Source organism: Urocitellus parryii, chromosome 1, assembly GCF_045843805.1.
Source record: "Urocitellus parryii isolate mUroPar1 chromosome 1, mUroPar1.hap1, whole genome shotgun sequence".
Taxonomy (NCBI): domain Eukaryota; kingdom Metazoa; phylum Chordata; class Mammalia; order Rodentia; family Sciuridae; genus Urocitellus; species Urocitellus parryii.
In genome coordinates this window covers 256,450,256-256,466,529 of record NC_135531.1, presented here as the reverse complement: position 1 = coordinate 256,466,529, position 16,274 = coordinate 256,450,256, and the positions used below count along the sequence as shown (strand labels likewise).

At 39.7% G+C, this 16,274-nt stretch overlaps 1 protein-coding gene across 1 annotated transcript in view; it reads left to right on the top strand.

Annotated features, from left to right (window-relative positions):
* Plekhm3 (pleckstrin homology domain containing M3) overlaps nt 1-16,274 on the top strand; it is a 176,677-nt gene that overhangs the window by 39,529 nt on the left and 120,874 nt on the right. Inside the window, exon 3 of the mRNA XM_026394591.2 lies at nt 6,859-7,794. Coding sequence (XP_026250376.2) covers nt 6,859-7,794 — 936 coding nt within the window. The remainder of the gene's footprint in view (nt 1-6,858; nt 7,795-16,274) is intronic.

Genomic DNA, 16,274 nt, shown 5'->3' with positions numbered 1-16,274 from the left:
GATCGTGTCTTTCATTTCTAGTAGTTCTGTTTTTTTTTTTCTCCCTATTTCAATTTATTAATGTGGTCTCTCATCTCCTGTAATTGATCTCTTAATTCCTTCCTTAGATCTTCTTTTAGTTCATTGAACATTATAATAATCAGTTTTTATACTCTCTTTGGGATTTTGTCCACCTCACTGTCAGTAGGATCCTTTGTTGGAAGATTGTGTATTTTGCAGGGTGTTTTTTTGTGTTTTCAGAGATCCTGGACTTGTGCATCAATTGAAGTGGATTCTCCTCTTTTTTAGGCATGTCCTTTGTTTGTGATTATCTTATTTATTCTGGAACTTCACTCTGTTTTTGATATATGAGTAGATGCCAAAGGGTGGGAACAGAGGTCCCTCTTGGATTCTTTCTGCTGTTTCTTTTTATTGGTTTGGGGCTTTTGTCTCCTCACTTCTTTGTTTTGGAATAATGTCAGGGTTTAGATAGGATTAGATTATGTGTGAAGTAAAATTTTTTTATTGCTTAGTTGAGATGTATTTCACAGCTGCAGGATCTACTCTGTAATCTTGAACTGTCCCAATCTCTTTCTGGCCCCTCTTAGAGGGAGGAGGAGCCAGAAGTGGCATTAACATCAACAACAAGAGTACAGTTTTATGTTAAATGTCCAATGTCTACTTTGAACTCTGTAATACTATTTGCTATCTATATAGGAATGATGAGGTCAGCATTTAACAACAGTACTACCAATTACAAAATGTTAACTAGGTCAGGAATTCAACAGCAAGTGTCTACTATATTGTCTAGTATATTTTTGATCACTCCAACTTGAATGGAGTGGGAATTACATATTCTAATCATTAGTTTTGGTTTTTGTCTCTTCTATTCTTTGCATTAAAGTATGGCTGAAGATTGACTGTCATTAATTTATGTATGGAGCAAAGTGTGCTGCATTTTGATTGAGTTTGGTTCAGCATCAAAATCTCTAACCTGTGAATTTTTCGTGTCCCTGTAGGTTCCCAGCACTTCAGAGAATAAAGCAAAATACACAATAGTGACAACCATCACAAACAATACACAGCACTAAAGTAGAAACCCACTTCCTACTATGATATCTTCAACCTTAAATACCACCAAAAATCAGGAATGGTGGGTTCAGCAATTGTCAACAGTAAAACCAGTAACTATGCACTAGGTCTAGCTTTAAAGCAAACATCAAATGTCAACTATATTATTCACAGCAGTAATGATTGCATCAGCATTAGTCAATTAGTTCTGAAAGAAGGAACAAATACAGTTAAACAGAGGAAAATAAAATGTGTTAGAATTAGAAAAGAATTACAATTTCAAATATGAACAGAGAGGATGCAGAAGAGAGGTAGCTGGTGATGTTTATATAGAAGGAGGGGGGAAAACAGAAGAAGCAAAGCATTGGGAGGGAGGGTGGTAGGAAGGGAGGGCAAGAGAACAATAAAATCTGGCCATTAGAAGGAGAAGAGAAGAGAGAAAGAGAAACAAGAGAAATAAACAAATGAAAATAATACAAAGCTAAACCAAAATATATAATCCCCAAACCCCAAATCTTCAAAAGACAAGGCAAGGAAAAAAAACTACATTTTTAAAATGCTAAAAATGAGAGAAAAAGAAACAAATAAGTATATGTATATAGGTCCCTGAACTAATCAGCACAGCATGAATTCACACACACATACACACACACACACACACACACACACACACACACACGAAAAGACAAAAAAAATTCTTGGTGAAGAATGAAGGAAACTTCCTCACTGAGGTAGTCAAAAAAGACCAGATTGAGTGGTCACTGTCTCTGTCCAACAGTCTTTTTTTTTTGCACTTCTTGAGTTATGTACTTATAGAGGTTGTTAACCTCTTTTTGTTTTTGTGTTGCTCTCTGAGCTGCCATTTGGAGCGGCCTAAGATTGAAGCTGTTTCATGTAAGACTCAGTTTCCCTTCTTACCAGAGTGAGTGGGAGAGGTTAGGTAGTACTGTTAGTTGGCATTTTGTCCACTGAGACCAGTTCAGTGCCCTTCCAGGGTACAGCTTCTGCAAAGTTCTTGGGGGCATTCTAGCAGGTCTAGTCAGGCCTCAGTGGCTTTGTTGGGTTGGGCCTTCTTTGGAGAGATTAGATCTATCCACCCGCAGGGCTAGACAGTGGCTGATCTCTGATATGGGTCCAATTCTCAGGAGCCCTATACTGATCATCCATTCACTGCTGCCCATGAGCACAGCCTTCCTGGGCTTAGTCCCCAAGTGTATTCACTCACACCAGCTTAGGCTCCTGGCTCTCTTCAGCTGCTCATGTGAGCCACTACCACAAAGGAGAAGCTAGTCAGGCTCCCCTTCGCCCTACACACTTGAATCCCACTGGGTACAGACTGTTCCTATGTTCAGCCAGGCACACCCTAGGTCACCCATTTGGTGCCTGCCAGGATATTGTGGCAGAATTTGCTCTGATCTCCTGCCTCCAGGAGGGAGCTGTCCTTACAGTGAGATTGCCTCAAAATGGCTCCACCCCAACTCTCTCTGACCAGTTGAGATACCGAATGTGCTTTTCAAGCACCACTGTACGGTACAGTCTCTGGATTAGCTAAATTTAAGCAGCTTTTAAAAAAATTTTTAATTTTTTTTTAGTTGTAGATGGACACAGTACCTTTATTTTATCTATTTATTTTTACGTGGTGCATAGAATCGAACCCAGCCCCTCACGCATGCCTCACACATGCTAGGCAAGCTCTCTACCACTGAGCTAAAACCGCAGCCCCTTGGCAGCTTTCTTTTGATCTTAGCTTTTTCCTTACCAAATCTCTCTTCTCCCCTTCCCTCTGTGGTGAGTCGGTGCTGCCATCGCCACTTTTCCATGCTGGGGTAGCCAGGTCAGCTCCAATGTATTCTTTCTTCTTTATTTTTTGTACTCAAATTCCTGAGTCTGTAAGCCACTTTGAATGTCCAAAATTGAATTTTAGTTCAATCCCTATTTTACCCACCTCACTGAGAAGCTGTACACCTACTGCTTTGGTCCTAAGCCACTGCACAACTTGGAATGAGGCTGTCCTCTACTCCACAATCTTCCTTGTGCCTCATATATAGATTTTGAAGTTTGAATTTAATAGATTTTACAGGTAAAATTATAAAGTGTCTGGGATTTGCTTTCAAACATTCCAGAAAAAAATTAGAAAACGTGGAAAAAAAAGAGTTGGAGAGGGATGGGAGAAACTAAAAATGTTAGAAACTTGAAGGTTTCTGAAAAGCTAAGTGGTAAGTACTTAGTGTTCATGTTTACTCTTCTACATGCTTTTACGTGTGTTTGAAATTTTCCATAATGAAATGTTTAAGGCCACACTAAAGAGTGTGAACTTTTCTCTGTGGCTCCCTGAACCTGTGAAGAGTTTTGGCCTGAGGAAGGGCATGGGAAGGGCTATGAGACCTTAAAAAGCTTAACCTATGACAGTACCAGGAGGAGAAGGATCAGACCTTGATGAAAGTGGTGGCTATGAGAATAGAAACTTTTTAAAGAACTTATAGAGGATATAAATGCAAAAGAGGTACTCTGGTGGTTTGGTAGTACAGAAGTGAAACAGATGCTGAACCAGAAAATTCCCCTGTTCCTCTTTAGTCAATAGCAATTTTTGTCCTGGAACCAGTATACTGGGGACTGTAAGGACAAGGAGGAGAGGGAGAAGGGATCTTCACTGTGGAGGAACTGAACCAGGTCTTTGTACTAGATGAAGTGGAAACCAGTGGAGAAATGAAGAGTTCTGGGCTGGTGTTTTGTTTTTCCATGAGTAATTTCTGTCTTGTAGTTTCATTATAAAATTCATGGGTAAAATGGTTTGATCATCTGTCTCTATTTTCACTGGGGAAATGGGAAAAATATTGTTAATGATACAAATCACTTTTATTAGTTAAGATTGAATTATGTTGTTCATTTATGAAATTGAACACTTTAAAGAATATTTGTCTTTAATCCCTAGTACCACCAAAAAAATTAAAAAAAGAGAAAGAGAATATCTGAGGAGTTAATTAAATGAGTTCATTTATTTATTTTTAATATTTATTTATGTATTTTTTTTAGTTTTAGGTGGACACATTATTTTGTTTTTATGTGGTGCTGAGGATCAAACCCAGTGCCTCACGCATGCTAGGCGAGCACTCTACCACTGAGCCACAACCCCAGCCCCAATTAAATGAGTTTAAATGACAAGGTCTGGGAAAACAAAACTTTGAGCTATAGCAAATTAATGAAATTTTAAATTTATGTAGCTTCTGATTTATCAATAGCAAAAATATTAAAAATAAACTCTAGATCCAATAGAAAGTAGCAGTTGGTAGAGATTAGAGAGAAACAGTAGTTTTCCACCCCTCTGTAGTCAAAGATAACTAGTACATCACATACAAACTATTAATAAGGTATGACATAACAAGACCAAGAGATACCCCAGCAAGAAGTTTCTTGATCACCTTTGCTGCCTTCTTGATTCTTATTTTTCAAGAGATTCCACTTTTAACTGCAGGCTATAAGAATAGATCATTTCTATGATTAATGCCACATCATTTTCTGTCTCAGTGTAACATACCATCTACAAAGGACTAAAGCTAAGGTCAGGGAACAGAGATAAGACCTGCTGTATCTAGTGAGAGGGAAAGCAGTGTTGGAACACACCATATTCTTTAGCCTTACTACTTTGGAGATTCCCTGGCAGGACTTATTCCCTTAACCCAAGCTGTCATCTACCACCCCTATGCTTATGCAGTCAGAAAGAAGTGAGGTTTTGGTCAGATTTGCTGCTGGATTTGGGACTCAATTAAAATTGAACTTCTAATTCATGGTAGCTGTTGTAAAAAGCTCTCAGGAAAGTAAAAAGAGAAGACTGCAATTTCTAGCTAAAAGCAAGAGAGGTGGTTTCTATTTTACTCAGGAACTCATGGCTAAGCCGCTGGGTCACAGGAGGATTGAGGATAGAGGGACACATAGTTGTAAGTCGTATTATGGAGAAGGCTGAACTGTCATCAGTGCCTGATGGAAATGAGAGCGGGGAGGCGGCAGCAGTGTCTCTAACAGCACTGCCTCCCTTATTGCATTGTCAGAAGAGAAAGATAACCTGAGAATAGGCATCCATTATCTCTTTCTACAAAGGGATTAGTGTGGGTTGCAAGAAATTAATGGCTTTTGAGTTACCACAGAATTACTAATGAATGTCAGGACCAGAGATGTAAAGCAGATAAAATAGGCTTTTCTCTGCCTTATTTCTCTCCTTTCTCTTTTGGTTTGCTATGTTAAGATCAAGATCTTACTTTCTATAGTCAAAAGCAAAAATTTTATCCTCTGGGTGTATGACTTGCGTTCTTTAGGGAATGATTCAATTAGTTTTTTACTGTCTCCAGTGTGTGCTGGCACAGATTGAGAAACATCTCAGAAATTAAAACCTTGACCAAGGAGGAGTGCTTCCTTTTGCATGGCTGTCATTGTCATGTCTGATTAAAGTCTCACGTGGTTCCTCAATTGACAGTCCCCTTTTACTAAAGTATTAAACTGGAATATATTGCCACTCATCAGGGATTATAGGTGGCTTGATTAGATAAACACATGAAATGGAAATGGAGAAAAGAGGAAGGCAAGAGAACTAGACATACTATGCACTGGACATTGTGCTAGAAGCTTGATTTATAATTCAACAAGTACTTATGAAACACCTACTAAGTACCAGGCATAGTATTGCATGCTATCGCATAAAAACGAAAAGAGAGCCAGGTGTGGTGGTGTGTGCCTGTAATCCCAGTGGCTCCAGAGGCTGAGGCAGGAGGATCTAGAGTTCAAAGCCAGCCTCAGCAAAAGAGAGGCACTTAGCAACTCCATGAGACCCTGTCTCTAAATAAAATACAAAATAGGGCTGGGGATGTGGCTCAGTGGTGTCCCTGAGTTCAATCCCTGGTAACCTGCCTCCTCACCAAAAAATGAAGAGAGCTTACTATGCCGTAGGGAAGGCAGACTTTTTTAAAAAACAAACTTTAAAATGTATTTTTTTTGTTTGGATATTTAATTAAACTATTATAATGCAGGCTGTTAAAAGCCTATGAAAGAGGAACATAACTGACCCAGGGAGAAGTGTGTTCACATGAGGTGGGGGAGGGGCTGAGAGCTGGACAGACTGTCTTTCTGAAGGAAGGTAAATATGTAGTCCCTGGTTGAGGCAATGGAAAGGAGCATTGCAAGCTAAGGGAGCAGCAGCATAAGCACATTGAGGCTCCGAGAGAAAACTGCATGTAAACAGAAGCCTAAAAAATGAACTGAAGGGGCTTACCAGAGAGAGGCCCATGAACTGGCCTTGGGGACTAGTGGGTACTCTGAGAAATGGGAATTTGTGAGCAGTACACTTCACTGCTTTTTTTCATTGACCCTTCCTGGCATCATGAACTTAAGGAAGGATAAGAGAATCAGCAGGAATTCATTCACATGGCAGGTTTTCTCTCATGTATTTAATACTCTGTAGACTGTTACCTAGAAAGCAAGGAATCCCAAAAGAGTGTGATTGGTCCTAGGCCTACAGGGTATATTAAATCACACTTTTTTCCAGTATTGCTGTTTTCTGCACAGACTTCGTCATATCACATTCATATCATACACCCCATTACTTACTTTTATACTCTCTCACCAAGGTAGTTCAGTTTTTAGACAAGAGATTTTTCCCCAGCTACATTTTGCCCATTAGATACTGTCCTGGAATTTTACCATTTATACTTGGTTTAATTTGAACCAGGAAGATATCAACCTTTGATCTGTTTGGCCTCTTGCACTCACCTTCTTATAACTAATCGATACTTTTATGCCTCCTTTTTTTTTTCTTTCTAGAACACAAGCAGACATTCCCAAACATTCTGAAGAAGGGTTACCTGGAAATTAGAAAGGACCATGACAGTTACTGGCAAAGCTGTTACGCAGAACTGTCACCTTACAACTTATACTTCTATAGCCTCGACAGCAGTGGGAATCAAAACCCCTATGCCACGTACCAACTTTCCCACTTCCAGAGCATCTCTGTTTTGGGCAATCTTGAGGCCAGGATGGTAGACACCGTTCTCTATGACAACACTCAGCTACAGTTAAAGGCAGAGTCACCGTGGGAAGCTTTGGACTGGGGACAGAAGCTTTGGGAAGTTGTGCATGCTGCAGTGCCCGGTTACATGGGACGGCAGGATGAACTGGCAAACTCACCAGGGCTCGGCCATCATGTTGACTATACACAGAATCATTGTTTACAAGAGAAATCCAACGGGCTGCTACCACCGTCTCCTGTCTTGGATAGCTCCAAACAGTACCAAAACATCCTCAAATCAGGGACACTCTACAGACTAACTGTCCAAAACAACTGGAAGGCATTTACATTTGTGCTGAGCAAGGCCTATCTTATGGCTTTTCAGCCAGGCAAGCTAGATGAGGATCCCCTGCTGAGCTACAACGTGGATGTGTGTCTGGCTGTCCAGGTAGACAACCTGGATGGCTGTGACTCTTGCTTTCAAGTCATTTTCCCTCAAGATGTCCTCCGCCTCCGAGCTGAGACCCGGCAGAGGGCTCAGGAATGGATGGAGGCTCTGAAGACAGCTGCCAATGCAGCGAGGAGTTCAGAGCAAAACCTGCAAGTCACACTGAGGAGCAAACCCAAGGATCAGCTGGGTGGGCATGAACTCAGGAAGAACAAACGTCAGTCCGTGACCACCAGCTTCCTGAGCATTCTGACAACTTTATCTTTGGAACGAGGACTCACGGCTCAGAGTTTCAAATGTGCAGGTACAGAGCAAATTTTCAGCTTAAAGCTCATTAAAGAGCAATCTTGAGTCCTGCAATTGGAATTTATTTTTTAAACACCCTTAATAAGACAGTCATAGATATCACCTGTTTACAAGAAGCATTTCTCCTGCAAGGAGTTTACTATGTTAAAAAAAAAAATCTGTCCATCCTCATACTACATTGATTAATAGAAACAGCTATGATATACCCCACTGAATCAAAATTACTTGGCTGAAGCCTAACCAGACTGGAATTTAGGCTTCCTAAGTAGGATGTGATTCCATTTCCTCTGCCTGCTTGCATAAAGTCAGGGTGACTATAGCTGTCACAGATTTTCTCATGAGAGACATTCAGTCCAAAGCTAAGTACTCACACTCCTTAGGCAAAGCAAATGTCCATAGTCAGTAACTGTCATTGATCATGACCTTGTCAAATCCTGTTAAAGTGGAATCTGGAAAGTCAGCCTTGACAGAAAATGTAGAAATAGCTAAAAGCAGGGTAGATGATTATTCAGCAGATGACTACTGAGTCACAATGGATCTGTGCCTCACCATGAGGAAGCCTAGGTTTTTGGAATTGCTGTGTAAGGGTGAGTCACAAAGTGGAGTCCAAGGCCAATACTCTGTTATGTCTGAAAACGTCAATACTGCTTCTCTCCTCTACTCCCTATTCTTCCTACTTCCCCCAAAATGGAGGGGGGTATTAAAAATGAAATCAAAATTATTTCCTTTTTATTAACCCCACAATATTTGATAATAAATTTACTGTGAAGATAACTTTAATTGGAAGTCTGTTGGGGAAGGTTTTAACTCAAGTCTATTAGATTTAATAATGCTGTTTAAAAACGAGCAAGAAACTTACCTAAAGCTGAGACTACATTTAAAATTTTATTCTTGCTCCTGCTTTGAAAGCCAAATTATAACAAAATGAAAATCCACATTAAAAAAAATATATATATTAGTTGTAGATGGACAGCATGCCTTTGTTTATTTTTATGTGGTGCTAAGGATTGAACCCAGTGCCTCACATGTGCTAGGCAAGCACTTTGCCACTGAACTACAGCCCCAGTCTCAAAATCCACATTTTAAATATGGTTAGTTGTGATGATGGTCTTTTCTACTGAAGAATAGTTTACTTAAAGGGAGGGAGTAAGTGAATAATCCTTGCTTTGCCCCAAGGTCTTTAGTGATTGTGGAGCAGAAACATGCAGGGTGGGATTGGAGAGATGAGAAGCTCCAAGCTAGTTAAGAAGCCATACCAGGTATGTGCATGTATTTGCAGATATGACAGACCTTGTGTTAAGTCAGACAGTTTCTTGGAATTTTCTTTTTTTCTGGTATGGGGGATTGCACCCAGGAATACTCTACTACTGAGCTACATTCCCAGCCCTTTTTAGTTTTTATTTTGAGATAGGGTCTTGCGAAGTTTACCCAGGCTGGCCTCGAACTTGGGTCCTACTGCTTCAGCCTCCTGGAATCACAGTGTGTGCCACCACATCCAGCTTTGAAATCAGTTTTGAAATAGGAGACACCAGTTTTAATACAGTTTTTAAGAAATTATTGACATTTCAGTGTCTTCTTATTCTGGTGTATATAGTATATTTCAAAGTTCAGGCATTTGACGGTAATTTATTGTGCTTACTCTGGACATCCTGGAGTTATGATACACTTCTGTGGCATTATATTACTGAGAGTCCACAAATCTGTTGTTTTCATGGAATAAGGGAGAACAGCCCAGCTTAGTTTTCAAGGTAGAGACTGGCATATCTGAATCACAAATCCATATAGTAAAAGAGTGAAGAAAAGTCTCAAGTGCTACACGAAGGTTGTCACCTAGCTGTCACTTATTCACCTTCCTCTCAGAAGTTTGTATCCTGATGGAATGTGCATTGCCGCCCCGTTCTGTACGGCAATATAGTGTTCTTAGCCATCAGAGGGAAGAGAAATGTCAGACATAGAGAGCCCACTGCATCCAGCAGTAGGAGAAATGAAAACAGGAAAAAGATAAAAGAGAAGTGAAAAGAGACAGGGAAAGGGAAGCAAGGAGAAAAGAAGAAAGTATTATAGAATAAGCAGGAATGGATCTTTCTGGTAGCTCCTTTGGGTTCTGTGTGATAGGATGCTTCCCTTTGCTGTCTAAATTTGGTGCTCACTAAATTTGGCTGATTGGAGGGCAGTGGGAAAGGGTAGGGGAAGGGACTCAAGGGGGTAGGATGACAAGCCTGCAGTTCATTTACTCTGCTTTTACCTTCATGCTTTGGTTTGGAACTAATGGGGGTACGGGTATGTTTCTAATTTTGGAGAGAGGATAATGCTGATTTATATAGTAGGGCACATTCCAAAGCAAAAATTGATGTATTTCATTTAAATGTCACCTTTTCTATCAGAGAGTACTACATTCAGTTGCTTTGTGATACATGTGGCTTACTTGCCTGCTTTTCATTCTTGATGCTAGCATGTGGAATATTGGTTTCCAGACACAGGCAGGAGCACATTATCTCCTGTAGGGGGCAGAGTCTCAAAAGAAAAAGGCAAAAAAAAAAAAAAAAACTTGTTAAGCAGAGCTCTGGATGTTTTTTAAATTACTTGGGAGGCTGTTCATTATATCAAAGATTATTATAGCAGATGGAACAGTAAAAATTGACCTGTGTTTCTCAGAAACACAGTTAATTTAAACCAGCTGCTTCTGCCTTTTGTACCTTTATTGTCTAACTTAGCATCCTCATAAAAAGACACATTTAGTAAAAAGTAACATAGCATGTTTACCTTCTAAAACACCCAAAAGTTTAATATATTGGTTGTAGTGAGTTTGGGCTTTATATACTAGTTTAAGGAGAAGTTACTTCACAGTATTACATGGCTTTAGTGTGTCTCTTTAAACTATAAGTTCATATATGTATACATGCATATGAAGTTCTTCCTCCTTTAAATAGTTTGGATGAATAAACTTTAAATGTGGAAGATTACACTGAGTAGCTCCTTATTATGTCATTGAGTTGCTATTCAGGGGAGCCACAAGCACTGGCTTTTAAGTCTATAAAACAGTACTGTTGGCCATAGTTCACTAAATTCTTTCTATAAGTGGAGACTTTTCTATATCCTTCTTTAAAATTTAAAGAGCCCCTGCAGAGAAAATGGACCATGACCATCCAAAAATGTCTGAGGTTATGGTTTTGAAAATATATGCTGATTGTAACTATATCTTTCTTTGCATGTGCTTGGACTTTTGATAGTTATATTTGATTGTGTGTGATTACTCCATAACTTCCTTTCCAGCTCCTTGGCTGCCTGTGCTTGGGAAGCCCAACCACTGTGGTCTTGCTGTTCCTAAACTTACAGGGGTCCTGCCTGCATCCAGGGCCTTTTCACTTGCTAGCCCTACTTCCTGAAATTTGAAAATTGAATTCTTCCATTCATTCTGTCATTTATTGTTTGCCCAGAATCTTGGGTGCACCCAGACATACAATTTAGTGTTGCAGGAAAGAAGATAAAAGTCCTTGTCCTCAGGAAACTTGCAGTCTGCTAGGAAACACAAGTTGTTTATCAAATAATTCCAATAGTGGCTGCCAAAAAGGCAGCTATGACAAGAGCCTTCTAAGTGGGGCCCACATATCAGAAAACTGTCAGAGGTGGTGTGAGGTAGAACTAAATTAAATCATAGACCTCCAATCAGTTTTAGCCCACAAAAAAACAAAAAACAAAAAAACAGGCAGTTGATAAAGTTGAACTTAATATTTCACCTTGAAGTCACAGAAGATTTTTGTACAGAGGAGCGCATACCAGAAATGATATTGAAGAACTGTTAATTTGGAAGTGCTTTAGTCCAACTTTTCAGGAACACCTCTGTAGCAGAAAATGAGGAATGTGCTTTCAGTAAAATTGCTGGTTAGAATTCAAAATTATAGTTGGCAACAGGGCATCTGTGATGTTTTGATAGTAATGCTAAAACAAATAATTATTTAGCTTTTTAAAATATTTAGGAAGGATGTACATGGTAAGTGGTTATAAGACTATTCCTAAATGCTGTAGAGATTGGATTATAAGGTAGCAACTGTGTTTTCTTTAGGAAGTTGACATGTGTACATACCTGTTTACACTCAATAGAGACATGGTTTTCTTGGCAGTAGCACACACAGATGTTTTTCCTTTAATTTCTCAGCAATCAAGAAACCTAACAATTGAGTAGTACAATCAAAGAGCCCGGGGACTTGTTTATAGGTGTGACAAGAGTAGCAGAGCTCACCTTTGAAAGCATTCCTGTGTGACTGTTTTGTAATCTGGAGCTAAAACTGGATGACCCACTGTGGGGCAATGTTCCTGATTCTGAACTGAAGTTGAACATGTTAAGGAAGAAAACAGAGAGCCTTGGGGATCTCCTACACCATTTTCACAATGTTAGTTTTTATGGTTTTACTCCTTTGGCTGCTGTTTAACCTCTTGGGACTGCTGTTGATAATTACATCTCTCTGGCATTAAGAGCTTTTTGCTTTCCTTTTTCTTGCATCCAACCCTTGGGAGGGGTAAACCCAAGGGGGGGAAAAGTTTTGCTGTGAATTCTTCAGCCATTTAGTGCAAATTCCTGTAATTACCGGCATTGTGTCTTCTCTGAATGGCACATAATACAGCAGAAGCCATTCCTAATTGAGACCTTACAGGAGGTACAAATCCCCTCTTTGTTCAGCCTGACAAATTAGTGCCAGAAAGTGGCAGGGTCCGAGTGGGAATCAAAGGCAAGAAACACAAAGATGGAACTTAAGGCTACAGTAATAACCCTCTCTTGTCCTGAAGGGAAAAAAAGTAATGACCAATGAAAAATGAAGGTTTTTTTTTTGTTATAAATTCCCTTGACGTGACAGCACCTCGGGGCTGCTCTATTTATTTAGCAAAAGTGATTAAATAGCAATACAACAGGGCGGCCCCTTGTTTCCCTAGATGCCCCCCACCTCACAGACCCCTGCTGCCTTGGCTAATTGATTGACAATGAACCTCTGATAAAGAAGTATGTTGTTAGGACCTGGGATGGAGGGGAGCATCCCCCCACTTTGTGTGTGTGTGTGTGTGTGTGTGTGTGTGTGTGTGTGTGTGTGTGTGTTTCATTTTTGTTTGAATTGCACTCTAGTTTTTTCCCCTTTTCTCTCCCTTGCCTTGTCTTCCCCTTACCCTCCCCACCCCACCACAGAGATTCAGACAGGTATAGCTATTCAAATTATAGCACAGCTTTTGACAACTTCATACTTGGAACCAACTTCCTGGATTGCTGTCCCCCTGCTCCCAGAGTAAGGCAGAACAACAGTGTGAGAAAGGGAGAAGGTGCCACTTTCTGGTACTAATTTGTCAGATCCCTGGCACTTTAAGGCCAGAAAAGTGGTGGGTTAGTTTTTCATGTGTAAGAATGGATATCTGAAATTAGTTTTTGCACTAGGATTTTCTCTTCAATTCCTTGCTCAGTTTAAAAAAAAAAAAAAAACCCACACATTAAAAGCATATACATGGTGGGGGAAGGGGTTGTTGTAGAGTAAGAAACAAAGACCAGAAGTTGTGTGTCTCCCCTCAGTCCTCAAGAAGCCAGGATTGATTATTTGAGGATCAAATCTGGCTGCTTATGGTGTAACTCAGTACCCCAAGGATGCTGTAAGTTGTGGGAAGGTGACCAAAAGCCTCTAGGCAGATAATTAATAGCTCCTGGTTATATATGCTCAACTAGCTAAGCTGAAGATAAATCCCTAATTTAGCTCTGTTACAGCTGCAAAAACAAATCATTTCAAGCCCCTAGGAAAGCAAAATATATTAAACAAACAGTATCGACCTTGTTAATACCACATGGCATTTCATGTGATAAATGAGGGCGTATTTCTGGCAAAGGCCTGTTTTATGACATCCTTTAGACATAAAGGACACCTTTACCCTAGCAATACAAGCATCCCTGATAGAAAGTATGAGGTGGTTAATTATTCATTAAATAGCTGCCAGACTGGAAGTAAGCAATATTTCTGTGTTGGGCCTAGTTAGTTACTTATTGGCCTTGGGGTAAACCATGCAGAATAGCAATTGTTAAGAAAAAGAGAAATTGAATCTGGGAGCTGATTATGCATGTGAAATTGCAGATCTGTTGGTTTCTAAGTGCCAACAAGGGCAGTAGTGTATTACGCTCTTGGAAAAAATAAAAAAAGAGGTTTAGGGTAGCCAGAATTTGTTTGCAATCCCATGTGAAAAATTAGGGGTTCCTTTATTGCTCAAAATTCCAGATCTAAGGAAATGAAGATGGAAACAAAAAGAACTAGATTTTTCTTGATATTTTTAATTCTTATCTTTATTGCTATTTTGAAATTTGTCTCCCACTTAGTAGGAATAGCAATAAGTTGAAGATTTATTTGATTTAGGGAATAGGCAGATAGCCTATTCCCTAAATAGACAATGAAGAAAAACTCAGATATGCCCCCTACAGCATATGAACAGCTTGGATAAGTGAGAATGGTGTAATCTGTTGTTGCCTTCTCATATTGTATTGTCCAAGTTAATTTGTTATTGTTTTCAATTGTTGTCTCTCAGAGGAGAAATCCCTAGGGGTATGTGCACTAACAGGCTAAATTTTATTTCCTCCACTTTAAATATGACCATGGAGGGGTTGCTGGTAGCAAAATCCTTAAGTGGAGTTTTAGGGAGAGTTCATTTCAACAAGCATGTATTCATCCCCTTATGTGTGCCACACATATTCTGTCAGGCACCTTGGGAATATGCAAATAGGAATGAGGCGCAGATTGTTCCCTTCAAAGACTCACAGAATCTTCCCTCCCAAAAGATGGTGAGGACTTGAAGTAGGTGAGCAGGAGTATGGGACTGGTGACCAGGGGGCAAACCATCATGGAGACTCTTACATCCTTGACTCTGCTTATGCCAAGGAATCCATGTTATAGCGAATTTGAAAGCTCATAACCCCATAACCCATTTTAAATTTGTCCTTATATTTTCCACAGAATTTAACTCAGGGGAAATCTTCTTGGCTTTTAAAATAGTCTGTCAAAAATAAAATTTGAATTTCTATTGAGTGCCCATTGTATAGTAGGTACTATGAGAGATAGTTACAATACAATTATGATATGTAGCCCCCAGGTCTCTACTCTGAGGTTGAGGAGCCACAGAGGAAAATGGGGACTACTAGGCAACTAGGCCAGGTCTGTGCTGTACAGTGCTTAGTGTTTAGGAAAGCATTTGGCAAAATCCCAAGACAGAGAAGCTTGGGTTATCAAGAGATTATAGTTATGCTGTTTTTGTGAATGACTGGCAGTTTTACCCAAGGACTGTTGACTGATAGGTCCCTTTCAGCCTAAAAGGTTGTTGGTAAAGATACATGAAAATAAGCAGCATAGTTGAGTAATTAAGAGCAAAGACTGGAGTCTTTTTGCCCTAGTTTCCAAATCTGCTGCTCACTGGCTATGTGACTCTGGATAAATTACTTAACCACCATGGACCTCCTTTTTTTCATCCCATATGTGAGAAATAATCACATGTACTTTATTAGTTTGTAGTGCAAATAAATTGAGTTAAAGGGCTTAGAATACTATCTAGCATTTATAGTAAGTGCTACAAAATGGTTATTAGTATTTGACCACCTATGGTAATAATTACCAGGATAAAGATATCATAGGTATATTTACTAAAATTGTAGCCATTACAAAACTTGGTTGGACAACTAATATGTAAAAATGACAGAGTTGAGATCCTGAAATGCAAGCCAGAGGAATGGATCAAAACAACTTAGATGAAGTTTATAGTCCAGATAGTCCTGTCCTTACACTCAGAAGATCAACTGCATAGATACAAAGTAGAGGAAACTTGACCTTGCAGAGGTCATGCAAATGAGGCAACTGGGAAGTGAGCATTTGTGCTTCTATGGCTGGACAAATCAGGTCCAGGAAAAAGAGATAATATTCCCAGCAAGACCTCATCCGGAAATTTGTTATGGATGCTGCTTTTTTTCCTTCTTCTTCCTGTTACTGGGGATTGAACTCAAGCCCTCACACATGCTACGCAAATGTTCTACCACTGAGCTATATCTCCAGCCATTTTTTTTTTTTTTTAAATTTGAGTCATAGTCTCAAGTTGCCCAGCCTGGTCTTGAATTTGTGATCTTCTGGTCTCAGCCTCTTAAGTCACTGGGATCACAGTGGTGAGCATAGTGCCTGCCTAGACTTTGCTTTTTGAGAACAAATGTGTGATAAGATAGTGAAGGGACTAAAAACCATAGCACTGAAATATAACCTAGGATAGGGATGACATAGTTTTCCCTCTGCATGTTTGAAAGCTGCCATTTAGAGAGAAAATAGGCACACTCTGTTTTATCTATTTCATAGGATGAAGGTAACTCAGAATGGACTGGATTTACCATGGTCATAGGTGAAAATGCAAGATCCTGACCAAGGAGATTGCAAAACCTGGAAATCCTGACCTCAAGACAAGGTGCTTAACTTGTCTGATTTAGAA